Raw genomic sequence first — 20,452 nt, forward strand, 5'->3', positions numbered from 1 at the left:
GTGATCTCTTGCCAATGAAAAGCAAGCAAGCAATAAGGCCAAGTGTTTAACAGAATCATTCAGGTTGGAAGACACTTAAGATCATCAAGTCCAACCATAAACTTAACGGCCAAGCCCACCACTAAACTGTGTCCCCAAGCACTACATCTATGGTCTTCTCAACACCCCCAGGGACAGGACTCAACTGTCCTCCCAGGCAGCCTGTGCAGGTGCTTGGCCACCCTTTTAGAGAAGAACTTTTTCCTTGTGCCCGATCTGAACCCTCCCTGGTGCAGCTTGAGGCTGTTTCCTCTTGTCTCCCTGTCGCCTGTTACCTGGGAGCAGAGACCGACCCCCCTGCCCACAGCCCTTGCCAGGCACCTGTGGGGAGCAACAAGGTCCCCCCTGAGCCCCCCCAGCTGCCCCCCCATCAGGCCTTGTGCCTCAGACCCTTCCCCAGCCCCCTGCCCAGCTCTGAACATGCTCCAGCCCCTCAGCATCCCCCCTGCAGCGAGGGCCCCAATCCCGCCACACAGGGTTCCAGATGCGGGCTGCACCAGTGCGAGCACAGGGGGACGGTCACCTGCCCTGGCCTTGGCTGGCCACACTTTCAGATACAAGCCAGGATGTTGCTGGCCCCTTGGCACACTTTTCCTTCAATACAGGTCAGACACCTGTTGAGACATCAGCAGGGAGCCAGGACATGAAACAACAATTTAACATCTTTTTAAAGGAATTCTGCTGCTGCTACACCCTGATGTCATGTTCAAAGTCTTCCACCGATTCTGAAAGGCTTCAGAAACAGAAGCGAAACCTGCACACTTTACTGTAAAGGGTATTCAAAACTGCCCTTGGGAAGAGTTCAAAACTGAAGCAACACATGAATTTCACCAAAGCACAGCGCATACCATAGAAGGGGTACGAATGCCCCCATCCAGCAAAAGGTGCTAAGCTGTACCTAAAAACAGCTACATGGTGCACAACAACAGCTGAACAAAAATCTCAATGCCATCTTGCATTAGTGCTGCCAGTTCAGAGCACGCTGTTGACAGGTACTGGGCATTGCTTCTCTTCTCCAGGCAGCACTAAACCACAACCTGCACTGCAGGGAGCTGGGGAACAGAAATTCTGCAGTGTTTTTATTATTGTCGTGTTTGATCTACTCCTCTCCAACCAATGAAACACATCTAGCAGAATATATCCCAAATACATTTTATCAACTCAAGGCCATGTTTCAATGTCAAATTGCCACTCTGTCAGCTTGCTCTGTATTTTCGGCAAGCAAATCAGATTTTCATGAGTGTGATTACAAAAATGCTGTGCTAGACCTCATTAGGGACTTCTCTTCCTTCTTGCAGTGATGCTTGTTTCAGACCCGGTCTGGGGTCCACTGAAAAGGACAGCTGGCAAGAGAGGACTTCCATGACAAAGGGAGATAAAAATCTGTGTAGGCAGAGGGCAAGAGTGTTTTTCTGTAAGTTTCAGCCCTTCAAATATTGAAATAACCTGGGAGCAGATTTTCCCAGCTCAGCTATGTGATGCAGGCTAGCCACAGCACTGGCTCTCAACCTTGAGAAAACCCCATGCAGATACATTAGATATTTTCAGTAGCTTAAAGATCACACAAAATCCATGGCAAACCCAAGCATCTCACCATACAAAACAAGTCAGGCCCCAGTCAGATCTTAATAAAAGCACTTTAAGTGACAAACAAGATACAGCAGACATGACGGACTGAAAAATCAAGTTGGGGGTAGATAGAAGTGTGCTGCTGGTGTTTTCAGAGGACTAAACAAGGTCCCTAAACCTAACCAACATCCCTCAGTGGCTTCCCAGCTGTTCACAACACACTAGAAGGCTGCTAAAAGAGTCACTCTTGCCTCACCCCTCCTTGTGTGGAAGAAGCACAGAATATTCTTTGTTCTAACCAAAACCAATGGAGTAAATTCACCCAGAAAAAGACTCCAGCTCCAAGTCTCCAGGAGATTAAGTGATTCTACAGAAAGGAGAACGAGCTACACTATACTCTCCATACTTCCTCCAGTTTTGCAACATGCACTTCAGCTAGGGAACCTCTGGGGAGAGAAGCCTGACCTGCTAGCCTCCTAAAGGATTCATCTAATTTGAGCAGGGCATGGCATTAAGCATCTCCCTGATAGAAACCTTTTCCCATTTTATTGGTTAGTCCTGTTCAAAAGGCTGTCAGTCACATATTTGAAAATGCTTAGTCTTGTCATTTAGCAGTCTTCTGCCTGCTCCCCGATTGGGACATTCGGAGCCAGTACAAGGTGTGTAGGATCCTTTCCACCATGGCATTAGCTAAGTAGCCAATCCCAAGGTCAGTGATCCTCTTTCACTAACAAATAAGGCCCTGAAGCTCCCTCTGTAAGGGGAGGGGTTTCTGCAGCACTGAGAGGGGTACAGCAAAGGGCATGTTCTCGGACGCCCAGCACCACAAGAGCTTTGGAAGGTTGTATCCCTGCACTTTGGTCTTGGGTAGTGCCACCTGCTCAGTATCGGTAGTGGTCTGGCTTGAATGGCCCATCTCTTGATAAGCCTAGGTATTTGGCCTGCTTGTCACTCAGCTTCGTCAGCTTCACACACAGTTTATCCAGATGAGCAGCAGCCACGGCTTCATCCAACTAGAAAACAAAATATTGAGACAGGAACATTAGCAGAACAGAATCCTATTAGTTCAGCAAGTCATGGTCAATAGCGAGAAATAAGTATGTGAAAACCAAGAGCAGCCCTAAGGAAAGCTTAGGCTGACACAGACGAACAGACCGACCGCTCTTTTCCTGCCAGCATCCCTCACTTGCTTGGGCACATCAGCATCTGCTTTGAGCACAGAATTATGTTCAGATGGAAAAGCCCCATACTTTTGAGGGAGTCAGTCTAGCTTAATGAGACAGACAACTTTACATAATCAAGCTCATTTCAATCTCATTTACACATGCACATCCATCCAACAAGAATGGAGATCAAACTATCAGAGATAATATCCAGTGTAGTAGAATGGTAAAGCCTAGTCATTTTTCCACTACAAAAGACACCTGGACATACTAGACTATAATCTTTACAATTTCAGGTAAGTTCTAATACTGGGGGGAAAAAAGCATCTCTTTTCCAGATATCCTATCTTAGGGGTACATGTATGAAGAATCAGTAAATCAGCAAGAACACTAGTATCTATTCGCACTGTCATGAAGAATAAAGACAAGGTGGGCTGCAGGACACCAGCTCAGAAATGTTGATATACTCGCTTTATCCCAGAGATGTCAGGCAGACATGCAAACTCAAGGGATTGAAAGAAGTGTGAAGTTACAAGACAGTTAAGTGCTACAAGAGATAGGTACAGAAAAGTCAGAACACGAACAGTAAAATGGCAAACTAGCTGCTATGTCAGAGGGGAACGTGCAGCCATACAGGCTATTCAAAGATAGAAAGGACACCAGCAAGAAGGGATTGGGTGCTCCCAAGTTACAACAGAACAACAAGCGTGACCACCATTTGTAATTACTGCAAAATACAAGTAATCCTTGCTAAGGAAACAGATACAAGGTAAATCTAAATTCCAGCAGCATGGGAAAGACTGGCAATATTTCCCCCATAGTAAATCAATAGATGTGAAAGGTTGCATGTTTGAAGGGCAATAAATCAACAAAATATTCAAGGGCCAGATCTTCAGCTTGTGTGAATCAGCGCATCCTAAATGATTCAATAATTAGTGCTAGATTTCCTACTCAAAGGGAGCGTGGTAAGAACTACTCTGAAGTAATCCCACTGTAACGAGCCAGGTAAAAGCTACATCTACACAGCGCATAAGTCACCACAGCTCAGCCTGCTCACAGTAAGTAACATGGAACTGCCAACATCTTGTGAGAGCCAACACAGCCAGAGATGTACAAGACAAAATTAAAAACATAAGATGAAGTGGTTGAAGAATGTGGAAGTGAACCATGAAAGCTACTAAATGCTACGTAAGTGTCAGAAAAATCATGAAAGAAAAGCTAACTGGAAGGACTGTGTTTCAAAGGGAAACAAGTATTTAAGCTTAGTAGATCCTGACAGAAAAAACCCAGGAGGGTTAAAAATTGAATATGTATCTGGTTGACTAGACTGACACGTGAAGATCTGATAGCTGTGTTTCCAGCAAGTTTAAGACAGATTGCACCCATGTAGAAGAATGGCTGCAGAAGCGTGGCCACAGAATCCCTAAAGATCTGCACAATCCAGGCCTGGAATTAGAATTGTGCTGAAGTTGTTGTGCTGAAGTTAACAAGAAAGTGGCCTTGATCTATTCTTGAATCCTGAGACCAAGTAACTTTGTTGTGCTAACAGGCTGTGGCTGTAACAAGCTGCAGCTGTTAGGGAAGACAGGTGCAAGGCCAAGGGAGATAGGGAGCGGAATGGGAATAAAGGGAGTAACAAACCGCAAGGCTAAAACATAGCTAACTCAAGTAGCTGCATGGACAGAATGCTTGTTCTAATCATGATAATTAGTGGTGTGAGAGCAGCGTGTGCTTAGGGGCTAATAACCAATTATATGTTTGCTTTGGGAACATGCTTGTGTATCGAGTCTATATAAGAAGTGTTAGAAGCTAATAAGGATGAGCAAGATACATAACTCATATTGAGTAATTTCTTGACTCCAGCGGACCCCTCTCCCAACACACCACTTGAAAAGGAGCAGAGTCCCGACACTTCCCAAATCAGGTTCTCAAACTGCAGCACAGATGTTTCACAACTGCTTCACCTTGGGAACTTCAAGATTTAGATAAAAAGGTACGTAAATTTAGATGAAGGTAAGCTGACATTCTTACCTTAAAATCAGATAGCCGAGTATAAGGATGGACAGATTTAGTCCAAAACATGGACACAACAATTTGCCCAGATTTCTGGGAACACACATTGCAGAAACATGTGCATGTTTGTAATAGCTGATCATCAAAGTGATATCCTTGCAGTCAAAGAAAGTGCAATGTAAGGTACTTGGTAATTCTTCAATTCTTCATTTGTACCTCAAAGCTACTACACAGAAAACGGAAAGGTACTAGCCAGAAAATTACCAGAGAAAGCTCCTCTGCCCATATTTTGTTAGTTCTGACAAGGCAACTGCTTTATTCTTTGAAATTTTCTATGGAGCACAGATGGCAAAAAAAGCATTTTGTCACAGTATATGAACCTGAAGGGACCACTGCCATATGCTCCACTAACATGCAACTCCATTTGTAACTAACTGACCTGGGTATTACTTCTCATTTCCAGATCAAGTGTCCTTACTAAAAGTTGTTATTTAGGAAGAGGATGAAGCTACATTTTATTAGCAACATTGGACTATCATTTTGGAGATAATTGTCAACAAAACTTTTCCTTTGAAGATGACTGTGTGTCAGCTTGCTGATCAACTCCTACGTTGTATTTCTGGTGTGCTTTGCTTGATCATTAACAGATGGTTTTGGAATCTTAAGTCCTTCAGCAAACACTTCATAAAAGAGCCCAGACATACACATTTTACTTCCCAAACGAAAATATTTCCACATTTAGTCTCACACCTGGTTGCACTCCAAGGCAGTGGGATTTAAGTCCAGCATCCTTTTCAATGACCGTATCTCAAATTCTCAGGCTTGTTTTGGAAAACTAAAACCAGGTTAGTTTTTTAAAAGGCAGCTGCGAGTTGTGACATGATCCAGATTTTTCCAAGAACAAAGAATGCAGAGACAAGTTTAAAGGGAAACCTGAGGGAACTGTCATTAGTATTTAATGGATCTATTAGGACCAGTTTGTGATAAGCTCTGCCTAGGTGCAAATGGGACCCAGATGATCAACCACAGTAAAAGCGGTTCCTAGATTCACTCCACACTCAACTCTGCCCCTCAACTTGAGGCTGCTGGACAGGCATGTGAAGCTTGCTGTGAAGCTGACATTCAGCAGAAGGAACAAGTTGGTTGGGAGAAGCTCCCCGAATACCTTGAGGCAGTACAGGGTTTCCCACCACCTTAGGGAAGAGCCCCAGATCAAGCTATAAGGTAACTGGACACTCCTATCACAGGACAGACAAGTCCCAGTTCTCCACAACAGATTAACCCCAAGAAACAGCCCACTTTGACTCAGCATCACCAAAGCCAAGCATTCAGAGGGACAGAAGCTCCCTGCAACAACAACATTCAGTAGCAAAATTAACTCAGGCACCAATAAAACAAATCTACACGATCACACCTGAAGCTGGATTCCTTAAAGCTTGCATCTTCCTGCTGCTCTAGCTCACCTTCTTCGGCAGGAAATGGACTCCGACAGCATATTTGTCACTATGGGTCCACAGCTCGATCTGCGCCAGCACCTGGTTGGTGAAGGAGTTGCTCATGACGAAGCTAGGGTGACCCATGGCACAGCCCAAGTTGACCAGTCGGCCTTCTGCTAGCAATATAATGTGACGACCGTTGCGCAGGGTATAGCGATCCACCTGGGTGGGAAAAAAGCAAGAGCGGTGCAATGCCAGGATGAAAAGCATTTTAAATCATGCAAAGCTTTGTGGGCTTTCCTCCCACATCAACAATTCAGCAAAGGGCTTGCCACACAGACTTTGATTACAACTGAGACACCCCTCCCTCAATTCCCAGCCAGTGTTTGCAAATCCTGTAGCTATTCTGGGCTTCACACAACATAAATCTTAGCATCTGTTTCATATTTAACCAGCTATCCAGTTCTTCTGGCTTTCCCATATGCATGTCGTCTCAGATAGCTGTGGTGGGGCACATGCTGCTAGCAGTAAAATGCCGTTCAATATATGCCTAATTGAAACTGGTGGGGAGAGACAGGAGAGAAGAAACACCTCTGCATGCAACCGCCCAGAGCCTTTGCATCTAATGGGTAAGAGCCAGAGTCCTCAGCCTGCTGAAACTGCTCCCCTGTAACTCTTCCCACTTCGTAAGGCCAACGCTTTACAGTATAATAAACAGCTGTCCCAGCTTCTGGCATATTCTTCTTTGCTCTCAGGGGACCAAAGGCACGGTCCTCCACTCGGGCTGACTACCAAGCTATGCTGGGGACAACAGGACTCTGCACACAAGATCAAGTCTCAGGTGAGCTAAGGAGACAGGCCTTCTTCTGTGTGAGAGTCCCACACAGCTCAGGAGATATTGTCACTTAACATGTGCCTCAGCTGTCTGGGCCAGATTGGGATCCTGCAGTGTTAAAGTTAACTCTGCTTCTCCTTTCCAGTCCCCACTAGCTCTTCTTTCCCCTGCTTTCACCCATGCAGGAGGTTACAATACTGAAACCCAGAATGAAATGACAATACACCCTAGGAGTTACAAGAATATTCAGTGTCCACTGGTATTTATGGCTCGTGTCACACCAAGCACAGGGGAGCAAAGCAAACCTTTGGTAAGACTTAAGATAATCAACGACCAACTCTGACAAAGGTTAATGCTTTCAACCATTTACCTTATGCTGTCATAGCACAGCAACTGTGAAAGACCTACAAGGGTCCCTCCCCACAGCTGTATTTATACTTTTAGTCTCAAAAGTTTTTTTAATATGAAGTCAATATTAATATGAAGTAAAACACACTTCATTTACTGTTTTATTCTTAAAGCTTTGGCCTGTAAGTTAAAAGCTACAGGGGATGAAGCTTTAATTCTAACACCAGCACCTCCTAACAAAACATCTTAGTGCAAGTCCTTAGCAGAGATTTAACAAGTAAACCAACACAAACCATTTCATTAAGAACAGGTATTTTGCCTTAAGAGAAGGTCTGTGCCTCCACCTGCCTTCTCCAGCTATGCTTCAATCACAGCACTATTTTCTACTTCTTGGGTTCATACAACAGATTGTGTTTTCATATGCAGACAGTAACCACCTCAAACAGAAGCCCTAAATAACATTCTTAATATCTCCTAAGAGCAGTACAGCAAGGGAGGGTTAATAAGAATGCTCTCCACTGAGCAGCTGCAATATTTCTTATGGACGCCGATTCTCCATTGTGGACCACCAGTGGCAGTGCTCTCAGTCCCGCAAAAATCATATGGGCTATCTTAAGATTGTGGAAGCAAAGAAAGAAAGAAGAAAGCAGCCAAAAAGCAGAACACTACTTATATTGAATATTATATTACAGATTAAAACTACTACAAGGTAGCAGTTAAGTAGCATTTCAGTTCTGAAGTCTGAATTGGGTGGTTTAGGTGTCAAAATATTATATCCATACAATATCCACACAATTTGCACATGCACAGCTGCTGGCTTGTGCATAGAACCGCATATGTTTGGCAATCTGCTGACGAGTCATTCAGTGTACAGGGTAATGTAGAAAATGCAGATTAATGTCTTTGCACAGAAAAGTAGAAGAGGCACCAGCAGAGGCTTAAGTCAGCACCATGGAAACACATTTCATCTACAGGTACATAAACGGGCTGATTCATAAATCAAGAAATTGCTACAGAAGTAGAATTCAAGTTATCCAAGTATTAAGTTCATCTCCACACTTATACAAATGCCTCATCCCTTTCCCCATCAGCATTTAGCTTGCTCTGCACTTTCTGGCTGTTTTACACTTCCCTCCACACCTTGCTACACAAATAATTTGTTTTCACAACCAAAGCCCATTGATCCCACCCTGACCTTTTCTTCCCCTCTAGGGCTGAGCTTGTGCTATACATCAGTCTCTCTAACACCAGAACACAGGTAAGCAGGACTGCAGTGCAAACCCATATTCAAAACAACCTGCCAGCATTTCAGTAAAACTTATTTCCTCCTTAACTGTACTTGGAAAGCAACAGATGAGTGAGAATGGCACAGTAAGATGTTTTCCTTTCCCAAGTATTAAACATTACTTACACCAGCTCACCACTTGTAAATGGAGACCATATGGTACTGAAAACTACCATGTTGGACACTTACACAGTTACTCGGTACCTCTAGCTGAAGCCTAGCACTTCTCAGCTCTGGTATTAATCCTCTGAGCAAGAGACAGATGTCTTCATAGGAGGTTAGAGATTTTTGTTCCTGTACTATATTCTGCCCCCTCCTACAGGATATAGAAAAAAAAGCTGCCAGGTCTTAGCAAAAATTTTAATATTTTTAGTACTTGATATTACAAAACATAGGATACCACACCCACAACACTGATGTGAAAAAACTGTGTTCCACTAAAGGTAAGTGCAAGATTTCACACCTTTAAAACAGCACTGACCTCCCCTGGAGGCCCCCACAAGACAAGATGACAACCTAAGTGTCCCTTCAATGAATCTGAGAAAGGAGTAACAGCCTAAGTGGCACACCAGCTGTTTCCTTCCCAGATTTCAGTATAAGAACAACTCTATCAATTATTGTAATGACTCATCACCACTGCCCAGAGAAAGGTCTTAGCACATGCAGACAAATGCCCATGCAGGTGGTGGAAGCTGCAGAATACCTCCTGGGAGCTTGCTTCTAAACCTAGTTATTGCCTAACTCTTCCAGAACACGCATTGCAGAAAACATCTACTCAATCCTTTTTAATTTGTTTCAAGCATGGAATTTGGGGCTCTAAAGTCACATTTTGCTGCCCAGTCCCTGCCTCTCCACCTTCTGAAACAAGTGAGCTTTTATGATATGTATTAGTCCACTCCTGCTCAACTGCCCAGCATCCATAGCTACTAGGCACAGAGAATGAAAATAATGAAGCTTTTACACACAACTTGTTCACATCACACCTGCTCAGCAGGTACTTCTTTAACTCATCATGCAGGTCTGAAGTGTTCAGTGACAAGAAATTGAAGCAGACACAAAATGGAGCAGAGGGGTATACCACTAGCACAGTGTAGCTACCTACAGCATCAAGTACACCCCTAAGAATCCAACTGGAGATTCAAACGCTGCTTCAGATTCACTGCTAGAAGTCAACAAAACTCAAGAACTAACCTGAGTCACAGACCAGCTTTTATTTGGCTTAGCAATGTACACATCCATAAGCCATACTCACTTCAGTAAAGCTTTGAACATGTTGCATGGCCATGTAAGATCAGATTTACCTCCAGGCACAACCCAGCTCCAGTGGCAACCAGTAGGTGGGTAAGGAAAAGTACCAGAACAGCCCCTGGGTGAAGTGCTATTTCCACCAGCAAATCCTCTTAGCTTCAGCTAACTGTGCATCAGGCTGAGACAGAGGTAGTCCACTCTGGGCTGTCAGACACCTTTTACAAACTTTAGCTAATGACTTCCAGGCAAACACACTCGCGGCACCTACATCACGCTGAGCAGCTATTTTCACAGCTTTTGCTCTGTGAGCTGGTATCTCCTTTGCATCACTCTGAACATCCTGCTTGTGACACCAGCAGTTTATATAATAGATCAGAGAGTTCAGGTCAGAAGGTAGGTAGGTCTTCAGCATTAAACCATATGGATAACCTTGACCCCAATTCCACCCTTTTTGAAAGGTAATACACTAGTTTTAATCATAAACTTGTTAAGAGTTTTCATACCTTGGATTAGACTACATCTCGTTGTGCCCATTACATCTGTGACAGACAGGCACATTCAATATGAAGGTAAATGAAGAAAAAGGGACTACTCTGCCAACAGTGACAATTTTTCATATGGACTTTTAAGAGCCACATTGAATGGCCACGTGCAGGTAGTTTGCATGTTACCATATTAACATCCAATTTAGCCTTCAAAAACATTTACTTTTTGAGCAGTCCAGTTTTAGTTTTAAAATCCAAGCTACCAGCAAGCAAGCAGCTAGCTACAGGCTCCTCTAGGACAAGAGCTGCTGAGTAAAGTCAGCTCCACCCTAAGGTCATGGGCAAGAGCAGACTTGAATGTAGTGAGAACTTGAGGGTATAACTTCATAACTAGCTGAGCCCACATAGTGTCCTAGCAGCAAACAGAATATTGAAAATACTCTCACAACTGCTTAGGAAGAGTTTGATGTGGGTGGCCAATAAGCCACAGGGGAGTTATGAAAATTGGAAGACCAGACTGAGATCTAAGATGTATGCTTGGGTGTGGTGTTTTTAAAAAAGTAGAAAACCTGTCCCAGAATCCTGCTGCTGGTAAGCACGCTCCCTCTTGAAAAGGTAACTGGAAGCCCCATGCCAAGTCAGACAAAGCCTGATTTGCTTTATGATGTTCTTCCCCCATTGCTGGTGTTACAAACCAGCTTTAATTCAGTTTCATTTTGTTTCTCTGCTTTTTCTGCTGAAGAGCTGAAGTTTTTAGATCCCTACTTTCCTGTGTACCTACAGCCACAGCTTGACGTAAACACATGGTGGGAATGCAAGCTAAGCAAGGATAACACATCTCGTCTTGTCTGCCCACACAAAGACTTCTGGTCTATACAGGTTTCTAAAATGAAGCCACTAAGTCTGGGAAAGAAGTCTCAGCTTGGCAGAGCTCCAGATAGGCTTTCCTGAGGCTTCAGTCTCCAAGTAAAAATAAACATTTTGAAAATAATGAGGTGTGAATTTTTTCAAACCTTGACAAAATACCAAAAGACATTCCCTTGAGATTCACTCTAATCCTGATCCCCTGCACCAGGACCAAGACTGTTCTGGTGCAGAGCAGCACACGAGCAAGCATCTTGCTGAGAGGAAATTCAGATCAGCTGCCAGGCAGCCTATGGGCTCTGTTCTTAAGTTTTATGCAGACTCTAATGGTCTGTTCTGTATTCATCATCCAACTTGCTTTTTGAAATTGAGTTATGGCATTGTTTTCAACTGGGGGCTAACAAAGAAAGCATATTGCCATACCTCCTCACCATACCCCAAATATCAAAGCTGGCTTCCTGTAAGGAATGAACTTGGTGTAATTAATTGTCTACACAACCACCAGTAAGGGGTAGGCTCCTGTTTGCCAAGGAAGTAGGAACAAGAAACACACGGAGAAAGATGCATCCATACCAGGTGCCTCTCAGAGAACACATTGTACACTTGGGTACTGGCTGGAACCGGTTGCTTTAATACGAACACAAGAATACAACATGCAGCTTGTTCCGGGTTAACTGGGGAAGAGCAGAGCAGAATCTCCACTCTGATCAGCCCAGAGCAACACTGGCTTCCCAGAGAGCTAGAAACACAGAGTACCTGAAGAGAAATAACTCCCTTTCTGGAAAGGGACACGGATTAGCTATTGCTTCTTTCTAGCAGGAGAGCTTGTGCAAGGGCTGTCTCACCTGAGGTTTAACATTCACCGCCTCTACTGCATTTTCATTCAGCCACTTTGCATCAACTTCCACATCAAAATGACCAATATTACACACTATGGCATCATCCTTCATCTGCTCAAAGTGCCTGCAAAAAGAAAAAAAAAAAGCATATCAGAAGTTAACGCACAAAATTTTTTTTCTTCAGCACCAGAAGATTCTCTGGTCCATAGCCCTGCTCAAGGAGAAATGAAAAGTGCCTGGCTCACCGACTGCATTTGACTCTCACAAGATGTGTGGGTCTGGTAATCTTCCAGGCACGTGAAGTCTACTGGAAAATAACCTCTCAAGCTTCTAGAGGAAGGACACTTCCCAAGGAACATAAAGAGGTTATTGGAGAGGAAATATCTTCCCAGTATGGAAAGTAAAGCTATTTTGTTTAATTGATTAAAAAATGAAATATCTGCAGTTATTCTCTGCCCTAAACAAAAGAAATTTTTCTTCATGATTTTAAAGTTTTCAGCAGTTCTACATCTCTGGAGACTAATGGCCTTACTTGCTCCCACTTAATCTGATCTTCCACTACGACATGGGGAGTCATAATGGCAAAGACAGGAATCAGTTTGTGAAGAGTGGAGGGGTTATAAATTGAGATCTAAGAAGTGGCAACCAAAAAACCAGCAGGGCAGTTTATTGAGAACAGACTAGTTTCAAGTCTGCTACACGTACTCACAGACAGAATCACTTTCAACCTTCACCTACCTCTTCTGTTCACATTTATCTGCCCTAACACAAATTTAGCCCTGATGCTCTCATTCTCTAAAGTTTATATATCCCTCTACACCTTTTGTTTCTCCATCATCAGACACTAAGGCAGGAGCAATTGCAATGTGCCAACACCCAACAGAACTGAAAGGCCAAAGCCCCATTTTCACTAAAATGATGTTAAACCCTGGTGTCCAGAATTTGTGTGTTAACCCTCACCATACTGCTGACAAGTTATGACTGTATTTAAAAAAAAAAAAAAAAAAAAAGGTAACTGTACAGGGATGCTTTCACTAAAGCAAGTGGCTAGACCATACCTGCCCTGAACAATGTCAGTGCAGCCAGTGGTGGTAACAAAGATATTGCCTTCTTTACAGGCCTCCTCCATGGTTGTAACTTCATAACCTGAAAAAGAGAAAAAAGTTATTCCTCCATCCAACCACCAGCACTTTATAGAAATCAGATACAATATTACAAGAAGAAAAGTACAGAGAAAGAATGCATGAGAGAAATCTGTGCCAGCACCTGACCTATGGAGGATGCAAGGTAGTGGGCATACCTGCCTTACTGAATACCAACTTAGCACAAAAATATCTATCCCTCAGCTGTTTCCAATCCATAGATTTACACATTCAACCTCTTCTGTCCATAGGTGTAGTATCTCCCACAGCACTCAGACTGGATTCAGGAGGTCAAGTTTTCAAAGGGAAGTGCACACACAACACCTCCAGGTTCTAGTCAGGTATGAATAGAAATGGGATAAACTGGTACTAAGGAGCACAATTACATGAGGCACCCAGATGAGAGAAGGAGCACAGCTGCCAAAGCACACTATGAGCACAGCTGGAAAGGCAGAGCACACGGCATTGCTCTCCAAGAACACCTACTGAAGGCAAGCCTGATGTTTCACTGCAGAGATATTCTCGTGAAGTCACAACCCACACTGGAGGTTAGAGCTGCACAACTTGAAGATAATGAACCCGTTCAAAACCAGGCTTTCAGCACTATGAAATTGGAGCCTTACCCTCTATGGTCTCTATATCCTTGACCCCAAACACATCTTCTAGGTCTATACACTAATAAAATCCTTCACTAACAGGAAAAGAATTCCTGCAGCTGAACTGGAATCACCTTCACCTCAACAGGGACAGGGCTGAAGCCCACTGAAACTTTCTCAGCCAACTACCATGTATTGCTCCACACTGACACACAGAGACCCCCGCCAGATGAATGAATTTCTGCATCTCCTTCAGTTCTCACCTTCCATGGCTGCCTGCAGTGCATTGATGGGATCAATTTCAGTGATGATGACTCTAGCTCCAAAGCCTCGCAGAGCCTGAGCACAGCCTTTGCCCACATCACCGTAACCTGCCACGACTGCTACTTTTCCAGCAATCATGACATCTGTAGCACGCTTGATGCCATCGATGAGGGACTCTCTGCACCCATACAGGTTATCAAACTTGCTCTGAGGAAGAAAATGGAGCTGTTTCAAACAGATGAAAGTCACTCAAGTAAAAATTCCTTAGAGAAACAAAACAGACTTGTATATCAGTACTACAAACCAGGAGACTGACAGCCAGCTAAATACTTTAACCACAGTGAGGGATGGAAAAATAACCTGGTTTGATATTTTTACGTATCCAGTTTCTATCTCTATAGTTATTTATACTAGATATGGGCTTCAGCACACACCCATGAGAAGTATTTCGTATATATGTTGTGTCTACTGACTAGGGCTTGTACATGTTAAAAGCTTGTTAGAGGTAATCTGAATTTATCAAATAAAAGCACAAACAATTCTTGCATACACAGGTAGGTAGGTCTTAAGTTCCTTAACCAGATGATCACCAGTTCTCTGCTGCTGTTTATCAGACAATGAACTGAGCCAAGTGCCACAGGCAGGCAAGACAGCACCAGAACTGCTGGCCAAATGATTAGCACGCATTCTTATTTTTGCAAGACACATGCACCCTGCAGAAGCAGCAAGTTGCCCACATCAACCATGAGAAATTGGTTCCTGAAGCCCAGGAAGATGAAAATTGCATCTTCCTCCAGGTTGAGTTACACTAACACTGCCAGACCTCACCACTGCTCAGATCTAGAAAAATCCAGCAAGAAGCCATTCACAATACTAGTCACTGCAGCCAAGAACCCCTGGATTTCAGCTCCTAACACCCCATCACACAGCATCCTCTACTGTAACATTTAACATGAGCTTAACAGCCCAATCTCCAAAGCAAAATTCCCCTGCCAAGTCAGATGTTAAACAGTATTCCACTTGAACATCTTCCTAAACTCACAAACACATATTGCTGTACTGATTTTTGGAATGCTCCTTCTTTTTCTCCTTGGGCCCTTTGTTTTGACCAGGAAGATGGGCTGTATAAACAGTTTTGATTATCTGAAGAGTTACAGAAGCCAAGAATCTAAAAAAAATTTAAAAATGAAAAAAAAGTCTGACTACACAAGTTGTGCTATGCTTCCCCAAGGCATGGGTATAAAGAACTCACCATTTACAGCAAAATTCTGGTCTCAAAGCCTGCTCTGTGCTTTCTACAGCTTTAGGTCACCAATCACTCTTGCTTTCACTTAACACAGATAGCACTGTCTGCTATAAGCAATCTTAAGACTGTGTACCTAGATGTGAGTAGGGGCACAAATGGGACCTACCTTGCAGCTATGACTGGTACCATCTAGCTTCTGTAAGGTGATGTTACAGTTTGGTTTCAGCCTATAGCTTACAACAGTAAAATTTGTATAATATAAAATGCAGAAGTCTATGTATAAAAATGTTGCAGCTATGACTCCCAATGCATTATCTCAGCAAGTTACAAGGTAAGCAGCACATTGCTCCCAGCCTCAGAAGGTGGCCAAGGACTAATGTGTAAGAAGTTATACTTCAGCTCCAGACGTTCATGACTCAGTGCCTCTAAGTTATCACAGGCCTATCTGCCATTAATATTTCAGAATATTTGTGTTGCCAGTCCTCCAAATTCCAAAGTTAGTGCCTGTTGGTAATCCTCTTTTCTAGTCCTCCAGCAGATTTTCCTTGCGTTACATGCCTTCTAATGGAGGAAAACAGCATGGTCAGATTTGATTCCTATTCACCAAACCCCACAGTTGCAATTGGAGCCTTTCAGACACCATTGTATTCCCATGCAAGGTAGCAGAGTGCCAGATGCAGATATCTGTACCACCCAAAACATATTTGGGTGGCAGGAGGGAAGTGCTGACCTGGATGCTGCCTCCCTGTCTCTCCAAGTACTAGGATAGGAACCTAATGCCAACTGAAAATATCAGCCTGGGAGAGCAGAATGTGTCATCTCAGTTGCATGTCATCCTGGAGATCTGTAACTGTGGATTGTACAAATCTTTTACTACATAGATACCAAACAGTACTTGAAAATAAGCACTTGTTTGGCACTAGAATAAGTGAGGTCAACCCAAGAGGCTTTTTTAGAAACATCTGAATTACCAAATCTATTAAACTAATAGTTATTATGCAGGAGGCACAAATCTAGGTGAAAAGATGCAAAGAAACAAGCTTCTTCCAAGACCAACTGGATTGCAGCCCACTAGCTATGAAATAAAAATGCCAGATGCATTTTTGTGAACAGAAAGGAGATACTCTTCAGATAGCAAACTGCAGAGAAAGCAGACCAAAGAGTCAGTGAGAACTTCCATGTCCAATAGGATAATGCTAGCATGGTAACTTGAAATAGATTTAGCAACTAGATTTTAAAAACATCTAGATGCATAAACCTTAAGTACACCTGAAATCCCCACTATAATTCACCTGCATCCAAAAATCGCCAGCACCCGTTAAACACCATTCCCCTTCATCCCTCAGTTCACCAGAATTTGTCTCACAAGCAGTAATATAGCTGCACAAGGAATAAATAGCTCCTTCCCCATCCTTTGCAACTGCTGCTTGCAGAGATACCTTGCCAGATCAACCACCCTTTTAACAGCCACAAGCTCGTGTAGGTCATGCTCTCTTTTCCAGCTGGTACCTGCCACCTACCTGTGAGCTTTAAGCTACTCAGAGTGAGGACATGCTCCTTGCCACAGGAATTGGCTGTATCCCAGGAGCCATGACTTGGAAGGGTGTTTTCACATTATTAAAATGCAGAAGAATGCATGTCCTTACACACAAAAAAGTCCTTTATGTTCTGAAAACAGGGTATTTACAATGGCATCTCCCATTAGATATCACGGGCTCACTTCAAGGATAAGGTGAAAATCTGTTCAGCACCAGGTCAAGAATAGCTCAGCAAGAGGAGGAATACTTGCATGGGACTGACAACAACCCGAAACCAATCCAGTCAGACAGCAGAACAGCAGAAGGGGTCTGGCTGCACTACCTTGGTGACAGAGTCGTTAACATTGATAGCTGGCACTTTCAGGGTCCCATTAGCCTTCATCTTGTACAGGTTGTGAACTCCAGTGGTTGTCTCTTCCGAAATACCTCTAATTCCTGTGAGGAGAGTAAAAAGATTCACCTTAGCTGAGTTAACACTGCTGCAAACCAACACATCCAGGTGCTGGGAGCATGCTCTAGAGGCCCAGGTTAAACAAACCCTTTGCAGGAAGCAGAAAAGAGATAAAAACCTTCACCTGGATCCTCAAACAGTAGTTTGAAACTTCAAACCAGTTTCTTCCCCTACAAAGCAATTTAAGAGCAGGACAAAATATTATTTGAAAAAATGCAAGGAACCAGGGGAGTCAGGAAAACCCCACTAATTGCTCACAAAATAATCAAAACACTCTTTTGCAAAAGGGAAAGATGTTCACCACAGTGATGTTCCTATATCATAGTCAATTCTTGCGAGGTAGCTTGAAAGGAGATGGTACCTAGATAACCACACTTAAATTTAAAGCACTTGGATCAAATGGAAAAAAAAAACAACTAAAAAAAAATCAAATACGCAGTTCACCACTCCTGTGAGTGTATGAGCTCATCACCTCCTGTTGTAATCAACTTCAGCTCTGATTAAACAGCAGAAATGCCTCCACTAAGCCTGGATAGCAGCTAACGCGAAACTTCAGTTTCATGGGTATTACAAGCACAATCAAAAAAACATTATTTCAAATATATCCTTGTTTGAAAACAGTCCAGGTGGCAGAGACCAGAGAAAAGGACTGTCTAGAAACACCAACATTATATAATGGACTAAGATCCTGATAATACAGGAACTTTCATGGCATTACCTGGCTCCACATTACACTGAAAGCCCAAGCTGTAAAGGCATCCTCCTGCTTTAAGGATCCTGACTCTTCATGGACCTTTTGACAGTAGCCAATTGTTCAGAAATGGCATCACTGCACATGACTTCTGGATCTCTCTCTCCTCTTCAATGTCTCATAATATCTCATTATACATAAACTGTCTAATTGCTACACTGGGCAACACCTTGATTACTTTGAAAGCCTATCTGCACAAAAAGGTACTCCATGTATGACAATCAGACTAAATCTGAAACTAAACTATCCAGTCTGGCTGAATTTCCAATGTAAAGATATGGTCATTATATTTGTTCTTTAAGGACTGGAGGCATACCACAAGACAATTACTTTGTTGAAGTATGAACTACTGGGGGATATAGAGGAATTGTGCTAAATCAGGCTTAAACCACCAACACAAGCAACATCTCTATAAAGAGATCCATGTGGCATTTAGAGCTAATTCAGATTCACAAGACAACAAAAATATGAAAACAACAATACCAAGTTCCACATCACCAGTGATGCAAAGATACTGCCCCTCCAGGCAAGCAACTTCTCACATTGACCTCAGAATAAAATTGAAAGGATGCTCATAAGCAAAATAATTTTACAGTCACTTTGACAGAAAAACTGAGAAATAAACAACATTCATAAATCGATCTCTCCAGGCCCTTTTATTGACGACAGCCCAGGTTATCCTATGTGAGTGCATGTAAACAGAGACATTCCTTCTTTTCATATATTTTTCTTAATTCTTCTCTCTCATTATATAACATATAATCACTCCCAACTCCTACAAATATTTTTATCCACATTCTATCCACAGCCCTCCCAGTATTTAAAAAAGGCGAGTAATAGCCTTCCTATTTCAAAAACAGCAAAAGGAGGAAGGCCAAAGGACTTGCCCAAGATCCCCAGGCAACAGGAGGGCTCTCAACCGCTGCCCACGCAGCTCCTCCGCAGCCAGTATTACTTCAGGGACAGGCAAGTGGGAACCAACAATAACCCCCAGCAAAATCCCCAACATTATTATGTAGTACGTTAATTCTGTGTATCGAAGAGAAGTGTCCAAGTGCCACTACCTCCCCAGCCACCAAGGCCTATGTGAAATTTATAGGACAGGACGAATAACTGGAGAATCACCTCTGCAAACAGCGTGCAGAACAGTCATCCCTGGCGGGAGCAATGGCAGTAGCACAACCCAAGGGAGGAACAGGAACAAAGCTAATGGGATCAATGCCTGCAGCTGAGCAGCTGGCTTTACCTACAGAGGACAAAGAGGGAGGTCAGCCACCCAAGGGGGCTGCAGGCTCCAGGGAGGCTCCCTGAGACCAGACGAAAGGACACTGGAGGGCAGAAAGGCCAGAGCACATATTTCAGAGCCACACGTACCTGCACCCACCAGGCACCCAGGGGTGCTGTGCCTCCTGGGCACGGCTCCGTAGCAGGCTGCAGCGGCCTGGCTCCTGGGAGAAGGCAGGCGGTGCTTTGCCCCAGCCCTGTGAGTTCCACCAGCCCAGCTGGAGCATGCACCACAGCGCCAGCTGCCCAGCCGCTCAGGTCACCCCCAGCGACGGGGGGAGCGAAGGGGAACCCCAGATTTGTACCAGAGCTCTAATAAGTGCAAAAGAATAAAGCTTGTTAAAATCAGCTTCAAAGTTCCGGGCCCGGGGCAGCGCAGCTGGGACCCACGTGCCCCACCCCCGCGTGGGCCCCACTCGCGCTCCGCGGCGCCACAGCGCCCCCTAGCGCCGCACGGCCCCCCCCCCGCACGGCCCCCCCCCCCGGGACAGCAGCAGGCAGGTGCGGGTGCTGGTCCAGACGCATCCCTGCTGCCTACAAAGCTGCCAGCTGATCTGAGCCAGGCGAGCTGCCAGCCACCGACACGGGCAGCTTCAGTTTCAGTTCCCAAGTGCGATTCAAAGCAGTTTTCAAACCAGAATTTGCTCAGACATCCCAATGGAGCCCAAGACACGCAGCCATTAGACCTTCCTTTCACTTCCCAGACCACCAGGCAGAAGCACCAGCACTGTGTCACCCAAGGGAAACCCCAACGACACCAGGAGGACATGGAGCCTTGTTAGGATTTACCCCCACAGAGGTCTGTCACCGCAGACCTCTAAGGGCCTTCAGGAACCACCCTCCCAGGCAGTTACCTAAAGAGAGAACAAATTTAGGTTTTAACACGTTCAGGGCTTGCTTGGAGGGAACAAGACAACTTAAAGAACATTGCTGGGTGCACAATGAAATATAGCAACAGTAACAAGTCTCCCAAAATTATCAATCTTGCAGTGCAACTGCCTCGACCAAGTACAACCACCCCCTTGTGAGGGAAATCTGTGGGAGATTGTGACGAAC

The 20,452-nt window shown here is 44.0% G+C and overlaps 1 protein-coding gene across 1 annotated transcript; it reads right to left on the minus strand.

Moving 5' to 3' along the window:
- Positions 1 to 2,471: 2,471 nt before the first annotated feature.
- Positions 2,472 to 17,481, minus strand: LOC119154791 (adenosylhomocysteinase-like; the record flags this gene model as incomplete). The annotated part of the gene is made up of 6 exons (XM_037402699.1): positions 2,472 to 2,621; positions 6,248 to 6,442; positions 12,131 to 12,248; positions 13,183 to 13,270; positions 14,126 to 14,333; positions 17,233 to 17,481. Coding segments are annotated over 6 exons (990 nt in total), but the record flags the coding sequence as incomplete, so codon positions are not given.
- Positions 17,482 to 20,452: the final 2,971 nt, after the last annotated feature.

The sequence above is a fragment of the Falco rusticolus genome, chromosome 10 (genome assembly GCF_015220075.1).
Source record: "Falco rusticolus isolate bFalRus1 chromosome 10, bFalRus1.pri, whole genome shotgun sequence".
NCBI classification, from domain to species: Eukaryota; Metazoa; Chordata; class Aves; order Falconiformes; family Falconidae; genus Falco; species Falco rusticolus.